Source organism: Bufo bufo, chromosome 1, assembly GCF_905171765.1.
Source record: "Bufo bufo chromosome 1, aBufBuf1.1, whole genome shotgun sequence".
Classification (NCBI taxonomy): domain Eukaryota; kingdom Metazoa; phylum Chordata; class Amphibia; order Anura; family Bufonidae; genus Bufo; species Bufo bufo.
This window is the reverse complement of record NC_053389.1, coordinates 663,761,548-663,787,788: the sequence shown is the minus strand read 5'-3', so window position 1 is coordinate 663,787,788 and position 26,241 is coordinate 663,761,548. Positions and strand designations below refer to the sequence as shown.

Genomic DNA, 26,241 nt, shown 5'->3' with positions numbered 1-26,241 from the left:
GAATACCTTGGGGTGTCTACTTTCCGAAATGGGGTCATTTGTGGGGTGTGTTTACTGTTCTGGCATTTTGGGCGGGGCTAAATTGTGAGCAACCCTGTAAAGCCTAAAGGTACTCGTTGGACTTTCGGTCCCTTTACGCACCTAGGCTTCAAAAACGTGTCACACATGTTGTATCGCCGTACTCAGGAAAGTAGTAGGGCAATGTGTTTTGGGGTGTATTTTTACATATACCCATGCTGGGTGAGAGAAATATCTCTGTAAATTGACAACTTTGTATAAAAAAAATAAAAAAGTTGTCATTTAGAGAGATATTTCTCACACACAGTATGGTTATATGTAAAAATACACCCCAAAACACATTGCCCTACTTCTCCTGAGTACGGCGATACCACATGTGTGACACTTTTTTGCAGCCTAGGTGCGCAAAGGGGCCCAAATTCCAATGGGAATCTTTACGATTTCACAGGGCATTTTTTACGCATTTGGATTCCAAACTACTTCTCACGCTTTAGGGCCCCTAAAATGCCAGGGCAGTAGAAATACCCCACAAGTGACCCCATTTTAGAAAGAAGACAACCTAAGGTATTCCGTGAGGGGCATGGCGAGTTCCTAGAATATATATTTTTTTGGCACAAGTTAGCAGAAAATGATTATTATTATTTTTTTCTTACAAAGTCTCATATTCCACTAACTTGTGACAAAAAATAAAATTTTACATGAACTCGCCATGCCCCTCACGAAATACCTTGGGGTGTCTTCTTTCCAAAATGGGTTCACATGTGGGGTATTTATACTGCCCTGGCATTTTAGGGGCCCTAAAGCGTGAGAAGAAGTCTGGAATATAAATGTCTAAAAATGTTTACGCATTTGGATTCCATGAGGGGTATGGTGAGTTCATGTGAGATTTTATTTTTTGTCACAAGTTAGTGCAATATGAGACTTTGTAAGAAAAAACAAAAACAAAAAAATTTCTGCTAACTTGTGCCAAAAAAAAAAAAAATATTCTATGAACTTGCCATGCCCCTCAAAAGTGATCTTTATAGCGCCGCAGCGATTTTACGGTGTTTTTGCAGTGATCAGAAAAAAAAATATTTCTGTCACTGCGGTGGGGCGGACTGAACGCAAGTGTGCGCACAAGATCAGGCCTGATCGGGCGAACACTGTGTTTTTTGTAGAGCCTATAGAACATGTCCTATTCTTGTCCGCAATTGCGGACAAGAAAAGGCATTTTCTATATAGTTCTGGCAATGTGCGGATCCGCAAAATGCGGAAAGCACATTGCCGGTGTCCGTGTTTTGCGGATCCGCAGTGTCCGTGATTTGCGGATCTGCAAAACACATACGGACGTCTGAATGGAGCCTTACAGGGGGGTGATCAATGACAGGGGGGTGATCAGGGAGTCTATATGGGGTGATTACCCCCCTGTAAGGCTCCATTCAGACGTCCGTATGTGTTTTGCGGATCCTTGGATCCGCGGATCCGCAAAACACATACGAATGTCTGAATGGAGCCTTACAGGGGGGTGATCAATGACAGGGGGGTGATCAGGGAGTCTATATGGGGTGATCACCCCCCTGTCATTGATCACCCCCCTGTAAGGCTCCATTCAGACGTCGGTATGTGTTTTGCGGATCCGCAAAATACATACGGACGTCTGAATGGAGCCTTACAGGGGGGTGATCAATGACAGGAGGGTGATCAGGGAGTCTAATATGGGGTGATCAGGGATAAATAAGGGGTTAATAAGTGACAGGGGGGGTGTAGTGTAGTGGTGTTTGGTGCTACTTACAGAGCTGCCTGTGTCCTCTGGTGTCGATCCAAGCAAAAGGGACCACCAGAGGACCAGGTAGCAGGTATATTAGACGCTGTTAACAAAACAGCGTCTAATATTCCTTTTTGGGGTTAAAAAAATCACATCTACAGCCTGCCAGCGAATGATCGCCGCTGGCAGACTGTAGATCCACTTGTTTACCTCCCGATCCTGTGAACGCGCGCTCCTGTGTGCGCGCGTTCACAGATAATCTCGCATCTCGCGAGATGATGCGTCTAGGAGGAATAACCCGGCTGCCCGCAGGACGCATCCTTGCGTTAGGCGGTCGGGAGGTGGTTAATGACCACTAGTACACTTTTTACTGCAGTCATTAAAGAGAGATCCCATAAATCAGTCAGAACTGTGTAATGTATCCATGGCCTAACTGCAACATGGCATCAGTCATGTGACTGTGACGAGGGACACCCTTTGCCTCTGGAGGAAAGAAGGTTTGTACACAAACATAGAAGAGGATTCTTTACGGTAAGAGCAGTGAGACTATGGAACTCTCTGCCTGAGGAGGTGGTGATGGTGAGTTCACTAAAAGAGTTCAAGAGGGGCTTGGATGAATTTCTGGAGTGTAATAATATTACAGGCTATAGCTACTACAGAGGGGTCGTTGATCCAGCGAGTTATTCTGATTGCCTAATTGGAGTCGGGAAGGAATTTTTTCCCCCTTAAGTGGGGAAAATTGGCTTCTACCTCACAGTTTTTTTTTTTGCCTTCCTCTGGATCAACTTGCAGAATAACAGGCCGAATTGGATGGACAAATGTCTTTTTTCGGCCTTATATACTATGTTACTATGTTACATCCCACTGAAATTCAGTAAGCAACAGTGTTAGGCTACTTTCACACTCACGTTTGGTGCAGATCTATCATGGATCTACACAGACGGATCCATTCAGATAATACAACAGTCTTTATCCATTCAGAACGGATCCGTTTGTATTATCTTTAACATAGCCAAGACGGATCCGTCTTGAACACCATTGAAAGTCAATGGAGGACGGATCCGTTTTCTATTGTGCCAGATTGGGTTATAAAAAACGTTTGGCTCAGTTTCATCAGACGGACACCAAAACGCTGCAGGCAGAATTTTGGTGTCCGTCTCCAAAGCGGAATGGAGACTGAACTGATGCAAACTGATGCATTCTGAGCGGATCCTTTTCCATTCAGAACGCATTAGGGCAAAACTGATCCGTTCTGGACCGCTTCTGAGAGTTCTGAACGGATCTCACAAACGGAAAGCCAAAACGCGAGTGTGAAAGTAGCCTTACATGACATATATGTGCTGGATCAGCACACAGGACATTTTCATGGGATAACTACATTGGACAAATGGTGGAAAGCATTGTGGCTATTACAACAACTACAAACCGGATTCCAAAAAAGTTGGGACACTAAACAAATTGTAAATAAAAACTGAATGCAATGATGTGGAGATGGCAAATGTCAATATTTTATTTGTAATAGAACGTAGATGACAGATCAAACGTTTAATCCGAGTAAATGTATCATTTTAAAGGAAAAATACGTTGATTCCAATTTTCACGGTGTCAGCAAATCCCAAAAAAGTTGGGACAAGTAGCAATAAGAGGCTGGAAAAAGTAAATTTGAGCATAACGAAGAGCTGGAAGACCAATTAACACTAATTAGGTCAATTGGCAACATGATTGGGTATAAAAAGAGCTTCTCAGAGTGGCAGTGTCTCTCAGAAGCCAAGATGGGTAGAGGATCACCAATTCCCACAATGTTGCGCAGAAAGATAGTGGACCAATATCAGAAAGGTGTTACCCAGCGAAAAATTGCAAAGACTTTGCATCTATCATCATCAACTGTGCATAACCTCATCCGAAGATTCAGAGAATCTGGAACAATCTCTGTGCGTAAGGGTCAAGGCCGTAAAACCATACTGGATGCCCGTGATCTCCGGGCCCTTAAACGACACTGCACCACAAACAGGAATGCTACTGTAAAGGAAATCACAGAATGGGCTCAGGAATACTTCCAGAAACCATTGTCAGTGAACACAATCCACCGTGCCATCCGCTGTTGCCAGCTGAAACTCTACAGTGCAAAGAAGAAGCCATTTCTAAGCAAGATCCACAAGCTCAGGCGTTTTCACTGGGCCAGGGATCATTTAAAATGGAGTGTGGCAAAATGGAAGACTGTTCTGTGGTCAGACGAGTCACGATTCAAAGTTCTTTTTGGAAATCTGGGACGCCATGTCATCCGGACCAAAGAGGACAAGGACAACCCAAGTTGTTATCAACGCTCAGTTCAGAAGCCTGCATCTCTGATGGTATGGGGTTGCATGAGTGCGTGTGGCATGGGCAGCTTGCATGTCTGGAAAGGCACCATCAATGCAGAAAAATATATTCAGGTTCTAGAACAACATATGCTCCCATCCAGACGTCATCTCTTTCAGGGAAGACCCTGCATTTTTTAACAAGATAATGCCAGACCACATTCTGCATCAATCACAACATCATGGCTGCGTAGGAGAAGGATCCGGGTACTGAAATGGCCAGTCTGCAGTCCAGATCTTTCACCTATAGAGAACATTTGGCGCATCATAAAGAGGAAGGTGCAACAAAGAAGGCCCAAGACGATTGAGCAGTTAGAGGCCTGTATTAGACAAGAATGGGAGAGCATTCCTATTTCTAAACTTGAGAAACTGGTCTCCTCGGTCCCCAGACGTCTGTTGAGTGTTGTAAGAAGAAGGGGAGATGCCACACAGTGGTGAAAATGGCCTTGTCCCAACTTTTTTGGGATTTGTTGACACCATGAAATTCTGATTCAACATATTTTTCCCTTAAAATGATACATTTTCTCAGTTTAAACTTTTGTTCCGTGATTTATGTTCTATTCTGAATAAAATATTAGAAGTTGGCACCTCCACATCATTGCATTCAGTTTTTATTCACAATTTGTATAGTGTCCTAACTTTTTTGGAATCCGGTTTGTACTTCATTGTATGTGTGTTTACATGGCTGCCTGTTTTCAGGTGATTTGTAAAATGGTTGCCTGTCTTTTGGTGATGTTATCAGGTTGTTAATAAAGTTAACAGTAAAAAAAAAAAAAAAAAATACAAACAAAACACATACAGTGAAGACAGGGAGAACAATGTTAGATTTCTTTCTAAACAGACAGACCTTATAGCACTGCAAGTAGTAATACTGTATATATTGTATACAAATGTGTGCATCTCAAACTACTATTCACCTGTTAGCCATCTGGCCAGTTAACTGAATTCCTGCGTTGACATGGCTTGAGGGTCACATGACTGGCGACATCTTTAGTCCTATTCATCCTATTCAGATCTCCTGCGGATGCATTTTAGAGGACTAAAATGGGGCATACAATTTTTTTTTATTTAGAAAGAGCCTATTGTGTGGATCTCATGAAGGTCTGAGAGCAAAATTTTAAATACATGTCGATTTGAAAATTGTTTAACTGCCTATTCTTTAACCCCTAACTGTCACATTACAATTGGAAAAACCCTCTCAAAAATGTCACTTTTTATTGTAGATTTTTAATACGCGTCTGCAGTAAATCTTGTTGGCACAAAACTCAAGGGACACAATTTCATTTTAAACCCCTTAGTGACATAATTAATTCTATTCTTAAGGGTCAATAATATTTTCCCTCTGTGTTCCAGCAGTCATAACTTTTTAATTTTTTCTTCTAAATTATTTTTTTTATTTTGTGGGATTAGTTGTAGGTTTTTTAGAAACCATTTTGGGGTGTATATGTTGTATAGTAAATAACTTTTATTATTTTATTTTTAGGGAGAAAGATAAAAAAAACATTTTAGCATTTTTTAGTGGGATTTATTTATGGCGTTCACTGTGTGGTGAATACAGTGATGATAATGTCACATTTATATGTATTTTTTATTATTTTTTTCTCTCCTCCTGTAGGCTGTCAGCTCTGTAACTGCTCCCCCTCCTCCTCCAGACTGAATACCAGAATGACAGCATTATCTTCAGTACATGTGAAGATATCACTGTTAGAAATCGGGATGTAGTGAATGCAGCTGAAAGTGAAAGTGTAAGCAGGTTTTACCCATGATTATTGCCGACTCGATTTCTAACAGTGATATTTCCTGCTTATCTTGGGCTAATGCTGCCATTTGTCATTGTCTTGTTTGAAAGTCTGGAATTCCAGTTTTAAAACAAGACCAGGCCCAAGCTTCTAGCTTTTACAAATCAGGAGATATCAGAAGCTACAGCAGGTCCCCCTTCCACTTTTGCCTGAGCCCAGCTCTGGCAGAACAGTTGAGTACTTTTTCCACAGCTTGAGCTGAGCTCCGGCAAAACAGTTAGGTGGTTAAACCAGTAAATGTAATCATTAAAACTGGAGTACCTCTTAAAATTAGACATCATATAGTACATGACAGTCTCTTTCTAACAAAGCTAGAACCAGCCCAGTACCTCACATGGATCCAGAGCTCTCCCTATTCTTTGTTCCAATTGTTCTGCTAAAATTTTATTTCAGGCTGCCAGCTCAGGGGGCATGTCCTTTCTTGGGGGGGAAGGGGGGGCGCATTGCTGCGCTCTTTTTCTGTAACTGTCACTGCTTCTAACAGAAGATATGGTTGGTGGCAGTTGAAGATGTAAACTGATCGTGTATGATCACCTTAGTGAGGTGGACAGAAATATAGGGAAAAGCACAAACAGCAGGTGGCGCTAAATTTCCATGCTTAAGTGGTTACCTGCATTTGGCATATGAGTCACATTTAGAGTTGAGCGACGCTGCCTTTTGGCAGCTTCGAGTTCGGGGTTTAAGTGAATTATGTGATGGATTCCATTCTCACAGAATCCATCACGTAATTCAATGCCGGCATGCAGCACAATACAAGTGTATGGCCAGCTCCGAGGGTTCCGTTCTGCTGGCCATACACTTGTATTATGACGGCATGCAAAACGGAATGCCTCTAAAGGCATTCCCTTAGGCATGCCGGCATTGAATTACATTATGGATTCATTCAGAAAAGAATCCATTACGTAATTCTCTTAAAACCCAAACTCGAACCTGCCAAAAGGCAGGTTCACTCAACTCTAGTCACATTATTAGTGTTTTTTATGGTTACTGACCATGTGGTTTTGCTGCTGTTAATTTTGTATTTATTGTACATGTTGTTCTACATATTCTGAAATACCAGACCATTCATTCAAATTAGAATTGTTAACATTTATTAAATATTTTCTGTGAGGTCTGTTAGAAATCATCATTTACATCTACTGCCGTTGCTGAATGAAATCGTCATCTATCAAAATATAAATCTTTAATAACCTCCACAATTAACTCATGTTTAGTTTATTTTCTTATGTGAAACATTTTACTCACTTTATTCACTGCCAATATACTGTATGTTGCTTATCACTGTTTGCTATAATTCAGTATTTCTTTTAATGTTAGTCTTTCTTACTGAACCTGAAACGCCTGAACTCTCCCAGGATGCACACAAAAACGTTAAGGTAATATAGCTTTAATTTAAAAAAATATAATTTTTGTATATAAAATAAAATGCTTACTCTGCCGTTGTTTGGCTCTATTCACATGTATGTGATATCTGGCAGGAATTCTGGTAATTTTTACAGCAAGTCTACAGAACTTTTTGGTCTGTCACATCTTGAAAATCTGAATGGACTCCACTACAAGTCAGTGGCCGGGTGACCGGGCCTGTAACGAAGAGCCCCCGCTGTTACATATATTAACAACAGCTCAGGCAAGATGGCAGCCCCTTGTATAGTATATAAAAATAAAAAAAAGTGGCACACATTGGCACAATTAGGGTTTCTACATTTCAGACTCGCTCAGAAAGGGAATGGGGGTTAGCAGAACGGGGATGTTCCTAAGATGTGACATTATGCAAAAAATTGCACCACTTTCAAACACAGCTTTTTTTTTTGCAAGTCAAGTTGTACTTTCTAATGGCACTGTTTTATATTGCATACGATGTAGTGGAAAGCTGAAAAATTCCAAATGAGGTAGAATTGGAAAAAAATTCTGCCATAGTTTTATGGGTTTTGTTTTTACGGAGTTCCCTATGTGATCTGTTGCCTTCATTCTGCGGGTCAATACAATTACAGCGATACCAAATTTATATATTTTTTCTTGTGTTTTAATACTGAAAAAATAAATTATTTTTACAACTATGGGGCCATTATTGAGACCGTGTTATATGGTGTTTATGACTTATTCAAATTTTTTATTTAGATTTTTTATTTTTTCCCCCTCATTACTGTTTTTACCATACAGGAAAAATTATTTTTTATTTTAATAGTCCAGCAATTTTTGAAGCCATCAATGGTAATGATATTTACCATATTTTTTATAGTTTATTTTAATATGGGGAAAGGGGAACAAATTTTATTTTATTTTTTTACTTTTTTTCTCTTAATCCTTCTAGGGGAGTTTGACTGAGGACAATGATTTAACATTGCAGCCTATAAGCAATTCACTACATTTCTATGCTGTGGCAGGCCTCGGAGCCTTCAGAAGGCCCGAAGCTGCCATAACAACTGAACAGCTCCCTTGATCTTGGCAGGGAGGAGCCATTTGGGAGCACTGCACTCAAATTTCACTACTTAGATGCTGTGGTCACAATTGACCATGGCATCTCAGAGGTTAAAAATCCCTTATGAGTGTTTTTGCCAATCACAGACAGTGCCTCCAGGTCCACAAGGTAAAGACCAGCACCGTTCTTAAAAACTGTGACGATCCTTTATTTTTGAGTACAGCAAGCACATACAAATAATTATGGCACCCCGACTGTAAATGCGTTTCAGAAAAACTACATGTCCTTAGCCACTTTTCACCTTAAAGGGAACCTGTCACCTCCCAAAGCAATCCCAAGCCGCCAGCAGTGTGTTTCTGATGATGCCTTTCTTCCTGAAGGCAGATGCAGCAAAAGTACTGAAAACGTTGTTTTATCTCCTGCCCGGCACGCTTCTCCACACATGCTTGAAGTCAAGGGGGCAGCGGCCTCTTTGCTTCAAGTCACGGTAACCGCGCCCCCTTCCCTGCCCCTTCACTGTGACTGACAACGCTTATGCACGAGAGTTCGGCTGCCTTTGCCGAACAGCCGGCTGTCAGTCACAGCGAAAGGGCAAGGAAGGGATTGTGGTTACCGTGACTTGAAGCAAGGAGGCCGCTGCCCGCTTGACTTCAAGCATGTGGAGAAGCACGCTGGCAGGGGATAAAACAACGTTTTCAGTACTTTTGCTGCATCTGCCTTCAGGAAGAAAGGCATCATCAGAAACACATTGCTGGCTACACGCAGGTACTGCTGGCGGCTTGGGATGGTTTTGGGAGGTGACAGGTTCCCTTTAAATCCCAGGCCGATTTTTGAAAATCTAACGTGTCACTTTATGTGGTAATAACTTTGGAACACTTTTACTTATCCAAGACATTCTGAGTTTTTCTGTACATTCTGTACTTTTTTAGAGAAAGGCACATTAGTGCTCATAGTAAATAGGCAGTAGTGTTTATAAATTATTCGGTTATCACAATATCTTCTCTTTAGGCAATTAACGGAATAAATCATGAAGAAAAGGATAACTGTGTTGAGGTAATGTCATAATAGTTTGTTAACATATTTGTAAACTTATATTACTACAGCTGGGGATTTCCACATTAAAGGGGTTTTCCCATCATATACAATGGGGGCATATCGCTAGGATATGCCCCTATTGTCCAATAGGTGCGGGTCCCATCTCTGGGACCCACACCTACAATGAGAACGGAGCGGAGAAATAAATGGAGGGCATACTGCGCATGCATGGCCGCCCTTTATTCATTTCAATTGGGCCGCCGAAAATAGCCGAGCGCTGGCTCAGCTATTTCTATCTGCCCTATAGAAATGAATGGGTACAGGGGCCGCGCGTGTGTGGTCCGCTCCCATTCACTTGTATGGGAGCAGCGCTTGGCGGTGGATGGACCCCAAGAAACCCGGGGTCCTCCAGCCACAGCGGCTCTCCCCGCTCCAGTCTCCTTGTAGGTGCAGGTCCCAGAGGTGGGACCCGCACCTATCAGACAATGGAGGCATGCCCCCATTGTATGTGATGGGAATACCCCTTTAAATTTACTTTTTTATAATATTTTTAGGATGTCTAAAGGATATGGGAGTATAAATTTATTGTAGTGTTTGGGCAATTTACAGCTAGTCTGGTGCAGAGCCCACATAGACATAATTCATCACCTTTATTAAAATTGCTTAAAAGAAGTCTGTCACCTCGTTTTAAAATGTTAATGGAATGACATCGCTAATGGAACAATCAGGTGTATGTGTTTTGCAGGCCAAAAGAAATGACAGACTCCCTTTAAACCATCAGCATGTCAGGCACAGAAAGTGCACACAGTTTTTGGTCACTTTATCTCATGCGGTGGCAATTTATTTTTATTATTGCATTGTACTCATTTTGAACTAAATATCATTTTTTCAATAGGTCTTTATTAAAAATATTGAGCTGTTTTCCCTGCACAGCTTTGAGTTTATCTAGAAGCTTGTTCTGAATTTTCTCTCTGCTCTATCAGGCAGGGAGCTAACAGCTACTTATCTCTGACCTTATAAACACTCAGTATAGCTCATCTTACTGATAAGAATGACCAAAGGGATTATGACCTTTCAGTAATTTACAGATAAGGGTTATTAGATGACCAGCCTGTGCCATAATGGCTCATATTTTTAATAAAGTGATATTTATCCCAAAACTAGTAAAATGTAAAAAATATATATATATTTGCCCCTGAAGTTGTACATGGCCTTTAAAGTTTGTGAATCCACTGGTAACTTGATTTTATGGAATCTCCTTTTACAATAAGTAATAAGCGAGGGTGGTAAGTGAAATGATTAGTGAAATTAAATAAAAAATACATTTTCTATAATAAAATTTGCAAAAATGTTACCTTATACAATAACTTGAGCATTATTAAATGACTGGTGTAACGTTTTTTCTTTCCCAGAATTGTGTATTTCCTGGTTTCGAAAGAGCAGACTTACCTGGAAACATTAAGGCACCTCAGATCTTACAGAACATTGCTAAAGTCCAAAAACTTAAGGTATGTTGCTACCAAGGCATGCACAGCCTATTCCATTTAGATACCAAGAAGAGTATGTCCCAGCCCATTCTTTGGGTTCTCTATAGCTACACCTTCTTAATATACGGACCACATTTTCAAAAGCACTTAAGGCCTGTTTTACACGAGCGCCTTTATTGTGGCAATCACACTGTGAGCGTGATCCTCCATTCTGGACTTGCAGGGTGCATGGCATTATCATGATTTATAATTGCTATGTGCCTCTGCTTGACCTTACTTCTACAGAATTATAGTGACAGCTTTCTGCCAGTATAATTCAGTAGATACAGGTCATGCAGAGGCACATAGCATTATAAATGATCATAATGTCCTGCGTTCCTGCAAGTCCAGAGGATCACGCTCACACACGGAGTGTGATTCCCACAATGGACTTGCTCATGTGAAACAGCCCTGAGCATACTTACCTGATCCCCAAAGCTGATTTCCTTCCGGATCGCTCCTCTGCCTGCAGAGCACAACATCCGTCGATGGGGGGTGAAGCCAATAGCAGGCCACGGTGGTGACCTGCCCCCTCGTGTCATGTGTGACGCAAGAGGGCAGGTTACCGCCGCGGCCTGCTATTGGCTGCAAATCCCCCCCAACCCATCACCCCCACGCCCCCCGGCGATGGATGTTGTTTTCTGCAGGCAAGGGAGATGCAAAGATGGCCGTGGAGCGATCGGGGACCAGGTAAGTATGGTCAGGGTTGCAGGTCTGGGCATTGTAGAGGTGGTTATTCAGTCTTGGATATATAAGTTCTTCTGCAGTTTAAGTTACTGAAAGACGATCACATCCACACAGAAAAGAATATGTGTAACATATGATTCTACAATTATTGCTGTAAAGAGGCATCATATATATTAAATAGCATTTTGTTTACAGTTTTTAATAGAAACAAGACACTTAAGTGGGGTTTACAGGACTTTGACATTGATGACTTATCCTCAGGATATCCTCTATCAGATCGATGGCTGTCTGACTCCCGGCACCCCTAACGATCACCTGTTCCAGGCAGCCGTAGAGCCAGAACTTATACAGTGCAAATGCTGGAAGCAGACAGCTCTGCACCCTGTATAGTGAACATGCCAGAATGCTGTAGCTAAGCTTCCATTTAAAGGGAACCTGTCACCAGGATTTTGGGTATAGAGCTGAGTACATGGGTTGCTAGATGGCCGCTAGCACATCCGCAATACCCAGTCCCCATAGATCTGTGTGCTTTTATTGTGTATAAAAACCGATTTGATACATATGCAAATTAACATAAAAGAGTCATATCTTACTTGTGTGACTAGAGAAGAGTCATATTTTCAAGCTATGACTCATCTCAGGTTAATTTGCATATGTAACAAATCGGTTTTTATACACAATAAAAGCACACAGAGCTATGGGGACTGGGTATTGCGGATGTGCTAGCAGTGATCTAGCAACCCATGTCCTCAGCTCTATACCCAAAATCCAGGTGACAGGTTCCCTTTAAGTGAATTGGAGCTTAGCCGCAGTATGCCGGTGCCGAAAAATACACAGTGTACAGGGGCTTCTGCTCTTTACACATCTGATTGGTGGGGGTGCAGGATATTAGACCCCAACCGATCTGATAATGATGTCCTATATTGAGGATAGGTCACCAATATCTGTAGCCCAGACAATCCCTTTACTAAATGTGAGATAATTAATAAGAAATAAACACACCTAAAGTGTTTTTGTTTTTTAACTTTAATGAAAAATAATAATATATTGCAGAGCTATCACATATAATGCTTTCATAATATACTTCTTTAAATGCTTTGCATCTTTCTTCTAAAATTGCCCAGTGTTTCTGTTTCCCATTAATCATAAAGCAGAAAGGAGACAGAGCTTGGGTCTGATTGCTGGACACCTCTGTGTACTGTATGTACTGTAGTACATTAGTTTCTATTGCAATGCTCACATTCAGTCAAAGGGTGAAGACCTGTGCTTCTGTTACTACTGTTGATATGCTTTGCAAAATCAGCATTAGCTATTCATGTGTTTTTTGTTTTGGCTGTTCATGTTATTATTTATGTTTATGTTTTTTTTTTGTTATTGTTCAATTTTTATTCACTGGTTTTATGGAAGTTCTTCTAGGATGTAAGGTTTCAGGCATACAAAAGCAGGCACACTTTTGTGCAAATTGCATTTTGCCTAAAAATGTGTTTTCAGTTCTCTTCCACTGTTTCTAATTCCAAAAAGAAAAAAATTGGCAGAGCGTGGAGGGCGCAAGGCCACAATGGTTTGACATATTAAGGGTTATGCCATGACTGATGACAATCTCTTTCAAACAAAGCTAGAACCTGTCCTGCACCTCACATGGATCCAGACATCTGCCCATTCATTCCTAAAGTTGCTCTGCTAGATTCTTTTCAGTGTGAGGCGCATGAGCAGCACAAGATGCAACAAATATGTATGAGGCATACAGACTTAAAGGGGTTCTCCGGGAATTAAGAAAATGAAAATACCTAAATATTACTTTGTTATAAATATATTCCCAAATACCTTTCATTAGTTATAATGGCTCATTTTGTCTAGGGAGCAATGATTAGGATAAACAAAATGGCCGCTGTCCTATTAGTACACACAAAACCTGTCCTAATCACACAACAGTTACTTCAAAACACTGAGGTAAAGAGCTGCCTCATCCTCCTCTCTGCTCTACTTGTCAGGGATTATGATCCTGAATACAGTTTAATATGATATTTAGCTGAATCTTTGTGGGAATGGAGTTCATGAGGAGACATGAAGTACAGAAGGGATGGACAGGACAGACTGTGGTGATGTGGGGCTGTGGTAATGGAGACTACATACAAGTGCTGCTGCTCATTATCCACATCTGCTCATGAACTCAATTCCAACAGAGATTCAGCTAAAGATCTTATCAGCTGTATTCAGGACCTTAATCCCTTACAAGCAGATCAGAGAGGAGGATGAGGCAGCTCTTTATCTCAGTGTTGTGAAGTAATTTGTCCTGCTGTGTGATTAGGACAGGTTTTGTGTGTACTAATAGGACAGCGGCCATTTTATTTCTCCTAATGATTGCTCCCTAGACAAAACGAGCCATTATAACTAATGTAAGGTATTTGGGAATATATTTATAATGAAGTAATATTTAAGTATTTTCATTTTCTTAATTCCCGGAGAACCCCTTTAGAAAGACTGACAAGCCGTCAGTTTGTAATGAACATGCCCCATATTTCCTTGTGCATAGATTCAGAGTGTCCTTTTTCCTGAAAGTACCTCCCTAATAGAAAACGAACAACGGTAATATGTTATTTTCAAGAGTAATAAACTACAGCATAAATAATCAATACAGTTGCACAACAGAGTTAATATATTATGTGTATATATATATTTTTTAAATCAAGCATCTGGTTAAGGCTACATGCACACGAAAAATGGACATGTGATTTACATTTTTTTTAACGGCCATCACACGTCCGTTTTAAGACCAATGTTAGTCTATAGGGGTTATTTACACAACAGTTTTTTTGACTGTCAGTGAAAAACGGACGTAAAAAAAAATATAACATGTTCTATCTTGTCTTTTTTTCTCTGACAGACTGCCCCCATACAATTGAATAGGTCCATTTTTAATGGCCGTTTCTCAGAAAGGCATCAGTGAAATAAACTTCCGTTAAAAATGTCCGTATTTAACTGACAGTTTTTTTCACTGTCATGTGCATGTAGCCTAACTGGCACATATTGTGATTTCAGAACATGTTTTATTGAGAGTTATTTGCATTCCTTAGGAAGGAACTGGGAAAATATCAACATTACTTCTATCTGAGAAGTCAATAGCCATATTTCAAGATTGCTTCTGGTGGTTTTTTCTTCAGAAATTTAAGGTCAGTTGATTTAAGGTAGTATAACTAAATATAAGATAAATTGCATGGGTATATGTTTGATAGCATGTTTAACATTGGGTGTTAAAAATAAAGCAACGTTTATGTGATATGAAGACCATGATTAATATAGGAAGACAAGGATTTCCTAGATCAGCACATGGTCAGTATGAAGAAACATACTGTGGCTATTGCACACAGTGTAACCTAGAGAAGTAAAATCTAGTTTTAGTACATTTAGTAAAATCTGCAGTAAATCTGCAATATGTTAGGGGAAATTTGTTGAAAAATCATCAGCTGAATTCAGCATGTGACAGATTATAAATCCTCATTGTGCTTTTAAATTCACTACTATGGTTTTCTAAACTTTGTTCACATGACCGATACTGCATTTTGTTGTAGATTGTTTGGTACAGAACCACTATTGACCCCTACCCTGGGCCAGTTTTCACCTTCCTGCCCAGGCCATTTTTTTTGCAGATCTGACGTGTCACTTTTCTGGTGACACATTGTACTTCATGACAGTGGTAAACTTGAGTCGATATATTTCACCTTTATTTATAAAAAAAAAATCCAAAATTTAACAAAAGTTTGCAAAAATTAGCAATTTTCAAAATTTCTATTTCTCTGCCTTTTAAAACAGATACTTATATTTCTTAAAATATTTAATATTTAACATTCACCTTATGTATACTTTATGTGACATCATTTTGTAAAAGTCCTTTTATTTTTTTGGGCCATTAGAAGGCTTAGAATTTTAGAAGTAATTCAAATTTAAAAATTCAAATTTTTAAGAAAATTTCCAAAACCCACTTTTTAAGTTATGAAGTCACTTTGTGGGGCTTACATAATAGAAACCATCCATAAATGGTTACATTTAGGAACTGCTCTCCTCAAGTTATTCAAAACTAATTTTACAAAATTTGTTAACCCTTTAGGTGTTCCACAAGAATTAAATGGAGAAATGGAGATGAAATTTCCAAATTTAACTTTTTTTTCAGATTTTCCATTTTTGTCCATTTTGTCTGTAACACAGCAAGGGTTAACAGCTAAACAAAACTCAAAACATATTACTCTGATTCTGCAGTTTACAGAAACTCCCCATAGTTGGTCGCAAACTGCTGTATGTGCACAAAGCAGGGTCCAGAAGGAAAGGAGCGCCATATGGTTTTTGGAGGGCAGCTTTTGCTGGACGGTTTTTTTCGATACCATGTCCCATTTGAAGCCACTCTGATGCACCCTAAAGTAGAAACTCCCAAAACGTGACCCATTTTGGAAACTATGGAATAAGTCAGTTTTATTGATACTATTTTGGGTGCATATGAATTTTGATCACTCTATTTATGTTCATCTGACAAGTTAGATCATGTGCTACTTTTATTCTTACGGATGTGACAGTATCAAATATGTCTACTTTTTTGTTAGTGTCAGTTTAACATAATAAGGCATTTTTGAAAAAAAATCATGTTTTTGTGTCTCCATTTTCTGAAAGCCATATTTTTTAGTTGTTCTGCTGATTGTCTTGTTTAGGGGCTCGTTTTTTGCGGGAAGAGTTGATGTTTTCATTGTTACCATTTTTGGGTACATGTGAATTTTTGATCATTCAATATTGCACTTTATGGGACAAGATGACCCAAAAAAAAATTTTTGGGCACAGTTTTTATTTTTTTACAGCATTCACCTTAGGCGGTAGATCATGTGATATTTTTAAAAATGTATTTTCATTTTACACATCAAAAGCATATCTTAAACAATAAAATTATGTTTTAGTGTCTCCATTTTCTGAAAGCCATTTCTTTTTTTTTTCTGGGCGATTGTCCCATGTAGGGGCTCATTTTTTGTGGAATGAGGTGAAAGTTTTATTGGTACTATTTTGTGGTACATATGACTTTTTGATCGCTTGGTATTACACTTTTTGTAATGTAAGATGACAAAAAATTAGCACAGTTTTTATTTTTATTTTTTTACAGCATTCACCTGAGGGAGTAGGTCATATGATATTTTTATAGAGTAGGACATTACAGACACGGCCATACCTAAAATGTATACTTTTTTTTTTTACATTTTAAGTTTTACACAATAAAAGCATTTTTGAAACAAAATATTATGTTTTAGGGTATCCAATTTATGAAAGCCATATTTTTTAAAATGTATTAATTTATTTTAATATATAAAACTATTTTGGGGTACATATGACTTTTTGATCACTTGGTATTGCACTTTTTGTGATGACTTTTTTAGCACTGTTTTTATTTATTGTTTTTTTACAGAGTTTATCTGACGGGGTAGATTATGAGCTGGTCTTTACGGATGCGATGGTCTTTACGGATGCGATGATATATATATTTTCCTTTTTTTCAACTTTTAGGGGAAAGGGGTGTTTTTTTTTCTTTTTTTATTATGTAAAACACTTTTTTCATAACACTTTTTTTTTTTTGTCCCACTCTTGGACTTCAACTTTTTGGGGTCTGATCCCCTCTGCAAAGGCATCTGTATTGTAATGCATTGCCTGTCAGTGTATTACACAGCGGCTGGATCTCCTAGGCCTCTGTAGAAGGCAAGCCCAGATGCCTCTGGAAGGCTTCAGGCTGCCTTCTCGCCCATCAGGTCCCCATCACCACAGCATACCCAGTGGAGGCCCTGACTGACCTTAAACACCTTCTATGCTGCGGTCAGCGCTCACCGAGGCATAGAAGGGGTTAATCCGCCGGCATCACTGTAAAAGCAGGGGCTTTTCTATCAGTGTTTGCCGGGCCCCTGCACTAATTGGCATGGTGTACTAGTGTAATGTTACTAAACTCTTTTTACCCGCTACTATTTGTTGGTAACATGTGCCTTGTCATCTAATGTGATTTTATGTAATCTTCCTCACAAATGTGCATTTTCTAAGCCTGTTACATATATTTGCTGTAATTTACATGTACACCAGCAGGTGGCAGCAATGTTTAGCAAGACCTTAGTAACAGTTTAGCATATCTAGACTGGAATAGTACATTCCAGTTTAGCTCCCTCCTCTTTGAGGAGGTGTGGAATGTTCCCACATCCTGCCTCATGGGGAGGAAAGGAAGTTATAGTTAGTGTGCCAGGCACCCCTGCTAGGGGAAGGCTGTGCTAGTAGGAGCTCCCAGAAATAGGGATCCCAAACCAGGATCTCGTCTCGGTTGAGACCAAAGATCACCCTTCCCAGTATGAGCCCTTCAGCCTCAGATGGTTGACAAGCAAGCAGCACCTCCAGATCTCCAGGAAGAGCCATTCCCTGTGAGCTAACTGTGAGTAACATCCAAAGACCAGGAGAAGCCAAATTCCTCCTCAGCTAGTCAGTCCCATACACAGCAGAAGATAGGCAGAGCAGAAGAGAGATTCCTGCCATATTCTCCAGGCACATGATAGAAGCAGAAGAGATAGTAATCCCTGCCATACATTGCCAATAACTGCTGGGACCCAAGACTATTGCTGTACCTCATATGGATTAATGCTGCCTTCAGTAAAGACAAGTTGAATTATATTTCAAGTCTGGATCTCATTCATTGCTACCAAAACCCTCAATTACTCCTACTAGCAACACACTCATTTATTGCAAGTGAGCCAGGATCCAGCAGTCCAGCCGTACCAAGGTAGGAGACACCGTTGACACTATTACTGCTACCACACAGAGACATTACACCACTCTGGCAATCCTAACCTGGTACGTGAATTGCAACACCTTAAAGGGCCCTGTGACTGTACCCTACGCACGCTGCAATTGGCATCACGAACAAAAAACATAGACTATTATACCCATATCCGGACCCACTGCATATTTTGTCGTCTGCCTAACCATATTGCACTAGTATGACAAATTGCAGGAACGGGTTAAACACCTGCAATAAATATGCTTTGTGTAACGGTAGCTTTAAGTTTTTTACCTTATTATCTTGCCTCACATGTTGGAAGCTGTCTTATGTACATTTAGAACTGGCTCTAAATGCGCCGAAGTAATGCAGAGGCCTGTGCTTCCTAACTTCGACAGATCCTCTGCCAGCGATGGGGCTTTATTAAGACTGGTGTCTGAAACGCTGGGGAAGCTGAGCAGATTGATATATTTTTTTATGGGAAAAGATTCAGTAAATAGCGTAGTTTACATCTACAGCACTATGAAGATCTATCGGTACAGGGAGGAGTTATCAGTGATTGATAGCTACCTCTGTATGCACACTTAGGCACACAAAGCTATCAATCACTGATAACACCTCCTCCCTGTACCGTTGCTGTTCACATATTTTTGAGCTTTAGTGACTCTGTCTTTTTATGTATGTTCTATTGCTGTATATTAATCAGCTCTTTATTGGGGTATTATTATATTTCTGTAACTATCTTTATCTGGATCTTAGACAAGATTACCGGCTTTTTATGGTGGCATATTTTAAGTGTTGCATGGGTGTCCTGTGTCAGGAGGAGCAGTTGCTTGGCATTCTATGGACAGGTGGGCTCCTGCTCTAATGGCTGGGGTCAGAGAAAACTCTAGTCAGAAAAACCTCAGTAGTGACCACAGTATCTAAGTGACCCCTGAGTCTTCTGTGTATTGAAGCCAATTTGGCCATGCCAGAAGCAGGGTCATATAAACTGTCTGTCAATGTGAAACAACAGGTTTAATGCACTGTACTATGTGAGTAATCAAAAATTACCCTTCTGGGACTTAAAAAAGTAAAATAATAAATTTTTGTTAATGAATTTTTTTCTTGCTTTAAATTGCCAAAAACACCTATTAGGAATTGCAGTATCTGTTATGTCTCAAGTTATCCACCTATAATGTTATTTATCCTGCATAGTAAGCTATAAATCATAAAACAGTGAAACAGTGTTTGGTTTCCAATAAATTTGTTCCAATGAAAAAAACCTACTGCTTGAGCTTACAAGAACAATTCTGTTGATGGGAAAAATAAGAGTTTTGTTCCATTCACACAAATGTAAGGGCTCTGTGCCCGTGCTGCGGACAGCAAATAGCGGTCTGCAATGCATGGGCGCGGGCTGTGTGAATCCCATATTGCAGTGCTGACTTAAATGGGCATGTCCTATCTTTTGTGATGCAGAAGCACAGACCCGAAAGCCCACAGAAGCACTGCCGATTGCTTCTGTGGGCTTCCAATCTGTGTCTCCACTCTGCCAAAAATAGAACATCTTTTACCGTATTTTGTGCATCAGCACCATGGAGTGCACATGGCCAGTGCATGTATATTGCAGACCCGCCGTTTTCTGTCTCAAATACGGGCATGAAGCCCATACGGACCCTTGTTGTTCTTTGAATGTGACAACACAAAAAAAACTTTTTTTTGTGTTCTTTTGTGTTTTTAGCATCCAAAAGCATTAAAAGATAAAACTCACCATAAATGAGCTTACCCAGATAATAAAGTTGTTATATTATTTATGCTGCTCGGCGAATACTGCAAAAACAAAAAGCAATGGCAGAATTTTTTTTCTTCCTCTATTCTCCCCCCGCCAAAAAAAGTAATATATACCTTTATGTGTATTGCACTACAAAATACACCTTATGCTGTAAAAACAAAAAACAAAAAAACAACTCACTTCTATTTTAATGGAGACATAAAAAGTTATGGCTCTCTCAATGCGATAATGCATAGCACAAAAATTGCTTTGTCATTAGGACTCACAATAGGAAGGTCACTAAGGAGTTAAAGTAAACATAAAGGTAGTTGTGTTCAGTAAAGGCAGAACAGTTTTTTAAATTATTAAACCCCTTTTTAAAAGAATGCTGACACTTTGTTGCTATATCAAAAACAAGAACAACTATAAACCACTCACTCACAAATGTTGTCTTCTTCATAGCCATAAATATTGCTGAAAAAGTTATTTCTGAACCATATTAACCCCTTAAGGACCCTGCCATATTTCACCTTAAGGGCCAGGCCATTTTTTGCAAATCTGACATGTCACTTTATGTGGTGATAACTTTAAAACTCTTTTACTTATTCAGGCCATTCTGAGATTGTTTTCTTATCACATATTGTACTTCATGACAGTGGTAAAATTGAATAAAAAAATGTCATTTTTATTTATAAAAAAAAATACAAAATGTACCAAAAATTTACAAATTTCAATTTCTCTGCTTTTATAATAGATAGTATTACCTCCAAAAATAGTTATTACTTTACATTCCCCATATGTCTACTTCATGTTTGGATCATTTTGTGAATGTCATTAAATTTTTGGGGGGATGTAAGAAGGCTTAAAGGCTTAGAAGCAAATCTTAAAAAGTGGGTTTTGGAAATTTTCAAGGACCAGTTAAGGTCTTAAGTCACTTTGTGACTTAAGTCACTTTGTGAGGCTTACATAATAGAAACCACCCAAAAATGACTGCATTTTAGAAACTACAACACTCAAGGTATTCAAAACTGATTTTACAAACTTTGTTAACCCTTTAGGTGTTCCACAAGAATGAATGGAAAACGGAGATGAAATTTCAGAATTTCACTTTTTTGGCAAATTTTCCATTTTAATCCATTTTTTCCATTAACAAAGCAAGGGTTAACAGCCAAACAAAACTCAATATTTATTGCCCTGATTCTGTAGTTTACAGAAGCACCCCATATGTGGTTCCATATTGTTTTTGGAAGGCAGATTTTGCTGGACTGTTTTTTTGACACCATGTCCCATTTGAAGCCCCCCTGATGCACCCCTAGAGTACAAACTCCAAAAAAGTGACCCCATTTTGAAAACTACGGGATAATGTGGCAGTTTTGTTGGTACTAATTTAGGGTACATATGATTTTTGGTTGCTCTATATTACAATATATTCAATAAAGAATATGCAAGATTTTATCTTCTTCGCTGGAAATCTGTTTATTTGAATGCTCTATATTACACTTTTTGTTAGGCAAGGTAGCAAAAAATAGCTGTTTTGGCACCATATTTATTTTTTGTTATTTACAACGTTCATCTTACAGGTTAGATCACATGCTATTTTTATACAGCAGGTTGTTACAGAAGCGACAATACCAAATATGTTAAACATAATAAAGCATTTAAAAAAAAATATATTTTTTAGTGTCTCCACATTCTGAATGTATTTATTTTATTTAATTTTTTGGTCGACTGTCTTATGTAGGGGCTAATCTTATGTAGGGGCCTGTGTGCGTGCGTTCACAGGAAATCTCGCGTCTCGCGAGAGAACGCGCCGGCGCGTCCAGGCGGAATGAATCAACCACCTCCAGGATGCGTCGCTGCGTTCGGCGGTCCGGAGTTGGTTAATAGCTCCCTACTGGACCAAAAGAAGCTGGTTCTCCATCCTAAAGGAACTAGCTCTGGAGGAAACTTTGAAAATACCATTGCAAATGGACATTCTGTCCCAAGGCCCAATTCTTCATCAGAATCCCAGTCTTTTCAAGCTGTCAGCGTGGATCCTGAGAGCGAGGTCTTGAGAAGCACGGGGCTCTCGGACAAAGTTATTAATACATTGAAGGCTAGTAGGAAAAAGGTTACCTCAGCTATCTACCTTAAAATCTGGAAAAGGTACTGTAGTTGGTTGGGGGAAGTTTTCCCCGATTATGTCATCCCCATGTATCCAGAAAATCTTAGATTTCCTTCAGAAGGGGTTAGATCTTGGTCTTAGACCAAGTACACTAAAAGTCCAGATCTCTGACCTGGGGGAGTTCTATGATGTAAATCTTGCCGATCATAGATGAATAAAAAGATTTATAAGAGCCGCATCCAGACTGAGACCATCCTTAACTCCTAAAGTTTCTCAATGGGATTTAAACTTGGTTCTAAGATGATTAATGAAATCTCCTTTTACCCCTATATTGGACATTTCAATAAAACACCTCTCATTTAAAGCAGCGTTCCTAATAGCTATAACATCAGCTAGACACCCCGGGGAAATTCAGGCCCTCTCCTGCAGAGAACCCTATCTTTCAATATTTCCTGACAGGATAGTGCTAAGATTCAATCCTGGTTTCCTTCCAAAGGTGGTCTCAGACTTCCATAGGGACCAGGAAATCATCTTACCTTCATTTTGTACAGACCCACAAAACCCGACAAAAGAACAGTTCCATCTCCTAGATGTAAGGGAGACAAATATCCAGTACCTGGCAGCCACTAAGGAATTTAGGAAGGATGACAATCTTCTGATTCAGTTTGCAGGTCACAATAAAGGGAAGAAAGTTTCCAAAGCTTCTATAGGTCGTTGGATAAAAACCACAATATCCTGCTGTTACTCCCTAATGGGTCTTACAAGTCCTTTTAACGTTAGAGCCCATATCACCAGGGCTCTTCTTGGATGGAAAAAGCTGGTGTATCTCTTGACAAGATTTGTAGGGCCGCTACTTTGTCAAGTATAAATATGTTCATAAAGCATAAAACATGATTTTTTTTTTGCTTCAAAAATGAAATCATTGTGTAAAACTTATATAAATAAAAAAGTATACATATTAGGTAACGCCGCATCCGTGACAAGCTGGTCTATAAAAATATCACATGATCTAACCTGTCAGATGAATCTTGTAAATAACAAAAAATAAAAACGGTGCCAAAACAGTTATTTCTTGTTATCTTGCCTCACAAAAAGTGTAATATAGAGCAACCAAAAATAATATGTACCCTAAACTAGTACCAACAATAATGCCACCCTATCCCGTAGTTTCTAAAATGGGGCCACTTTTTTGGAGTTTCTACTCTAGGGGTGCATCAGGGGGGCTTCAAATGGGACATGGTGTCAAAAAAACCAGTCCAGCAAAATCTGCCTTCCAAAAACCGTATGGCATTCCTTTCCTTCTGCGCCCTGCCGTGTGCCCGTACAGCTATTTACGACCACATATGGGGTGTTTCTGTAAACTACAAAAACAGGGCCATAAATATTGAGTTTAGTTTGGCTGTTAACCCTTGCTTTGTTACTGGGAAAAATGGATTAAAATGGAAAATTTGCCCAAAAATTTTAATTCTGAAATTTAATCTCCATTTGCCAATAACTCTTGTGGAACACCTAAAGGGTTAACGATGTTTGTAAAATCTGTTTTGAATACCTTGAGGGGTGTAGGTTCTTAGATGGGGTCACTTTTATGGAGTTTCTACTCTAGGGTTGCATCAGGGGGGCTTCAAATGGGACATGGTGTCAAAAAAACCAGTCCAGCAAAACCTGCCTTCCAAAAACCGTATGGCATTCCTTTCCTTCTGTGCCCTGCCGTGTGCCCGTACAGCTGTTTACGACCACATATGGGGTGTTTCTGTAAACTACAGAATCAGGGCCATAAATATTGAGTTTGGTTTGGCTGTTAACCCTTGATTTGTAACTGGAAAAAATTATAAAATTGGAAAATCTGCCAAAAAAGTGAAATTTTGAAATTGTATCTCTATTTTCCATTAATTCTTGTGGAGCACCCAAAGGGTTAACGACGTTTGTAAAATCAGTTTTAAATACCTTGAGGGGTGTAGTTTCTTAGATGGGGTCACTTTTATGGAGTTTCCACTCTAGGGGTGCATCAGGGGGCTTCAAATGGGACATGGGTGTCCAAAAAAAAAAGTCCAGCAAAACCTGCCTTCCTAAAACCGTATGGCATTCCTTTCCTTCTGCGCCCTGCCATCTGCCCGTACAGCGGTTTACGACCACATATGGGGTGTTTCTGTAAACTACAGAATCAGGGCCATAAATATTAAGTTTGGTTTGGCTATTAACCCTTGTTTTGTAACTGGAAAAAAATTATTAAAATGGAAAATCTGCCAATAAAGTGAAATTTTTAAATTGTATTTCTATTTTCCATTAATTCTTGTGGAGCACCCAAAGGGTTAACGACGTTTGTAAAATCAGTTTTGAATACCTTGAGGGGTGTAGTTTATAGAATGGGGTCATTTTTGGGTGGTTTCTATTATGTAAGCCTCGCAAAGTGACTTCAGGCCGGAACTGGTCCCTAAAAATTGGGTTTTTGAAAATTTCTGAAAATTTTAAGATTTGCTTCTAAACTTCTAAGCCTTGTAACATCCCCAAAAAATAAAATATCATTCCCAAAATGATCCAAACATGAAGTAGACATATGGGGAACATCCCCAAAAAATAAAATATCATTCCCAAAATGATCCAAACATAAAGTAGACATATGGGGAACATCCCCAAAAAATAAAATATCATTTCCAAAATGATCCAAACATGAAGTAGACATATGGGGAGTAATAACTATTTTTGGAGGTATTACTATGTATTATAGAAGTAGAGAAATTGAAACTTGGAAATTTGCAATTTTTAACAAATTTTGGGTAAGTTTGGTATTTTATTTATAAATAAAAATGAATTTTTTTTACTTAATTTTACCAGTGTCATGAAGTACAATATGTGACGAAAAAACAATCTCAGAATGGCCTGGATAAGTCAAAGCGTTTTAAAGTTATCAGCACTTAAAGTGACACTGATCAGATTAGCAAAAAATGGCCTGGTCCTTAAGGTGAAATAGGGCTGAGTCCTTAAGGGGTTAAAGTTCAAGAGACAAATTGTCGAAATGCTAAACTATCATCAAACAATATAAATACTGTAAGAATATGACAACCATCTGTAAAGGTGTAAAGGCTTTTATGTGCCATATTTTAGTCAATAGGGAAAACAGTGTGCCCACAAAAAGTAAACATTCATCAAAAGTGCAGTTTTGTTGTTTTTGTGTTATTTTTCTATTTGTCTAAATTACATTACTGCCTTTTATCAGCCTCAGCAAGTGGAGCAAGATTACCTCTTTGACCGGATCTCAGACACTTTTGTTGCTCTTTTCTGCAGTATTCCACAGGATGTGAAAGAAATTTTTTTCCAGGTAAGAAGTTAAATATTATTATAGTTTTTATAGAAATATGTTAAAGGGGTTATCTGAATATTTGTAACTGATAACCTATCTGGATAATGGAGGCTAGGGGGTCTGATATGAGGCTAATGGAGGCTGGGAGGATCTGATGGGGGTCTGATCTGAGCCTGATGGAGGCTTGGGTATCCGATGGGAGGTTGATGGTGGTTGGGGGTCTGATCTGAGGCTCATAGAGCTTGCAGTCTGATTTTTCAGTCTGATCGGAGGTCTGATGGAGGCTGGAGGGTCTGATGGGAGGCTGATCTGAGGCTGTTGAAGACTGGGGGTCTGATCTGAGGCTGATGGAGCTTGGGGTTCTGATTTTGGGGTGTGATGTGAGGTCTGATTGTGGATCTGATGAGGATTGGGGATCTTATGAGGATCTCATCTGAAGTCTGATTAAGAATGGGGGATTTGGGGGTCTGCTTTGAGATCTGATGGAAAATATTTTTCTTATTTTCCTCCACCAAATCCTAGGTACGTCTTTTAGTCACTATATTTTAGGAGCCATTTTTTATTTTTCTGTTTACAGATATGTATAAGGGCTTGTTGTGTGGGATGAGCTGTAGTATTTATTGATACCATTTTGGGGGTTCATTTGACTTTTATCACTTTTTATTTATTTTTTGGGGAAATGAGATAAGCAAAAAAACAGCAATTCTGTGGGGTATTTTTTATGGG

At 39.3% G+C, this 26,241-nt stretch overlaps 1 protein-coding gene across 1 annotated transcript in view; it reads left to right on the top strand.

The window, feature by feature from the left end:
- FAM227B (family with sequence similarity 227 member B) overlaps positions 1 to 26,241 on the top strand; it is a 695,955-nt gene that overhangs the window by 150,088 nt on the left and 519,626 nt on the right. Inside the window, exons 4-8 of the mRNA XM_040414019.1 lie at positions 7,236 to 7,294; positions 9,346 to 9,390; positions 10,785 to 10,880; positions 14,660 to 14,755; positions 25,432 to 25,533. Coding sequence (XP_040269953.1) covers positions 7,236 to 7,294; positions 9,346 to 9,390; positions 10,785 to 10,880; positions 14,660 to 14,755; positions 25,432 to 25,533 — 398 coding nt within the window. The remainder of the gene's footprint in view (positions 1 to 7,235; positions 7,295 to 9,345; positions 9,391 to 10,784; positions 10,881 to 14,659; positions 14,756 to 25,431; positions 25,534 to 26,241) is intronic.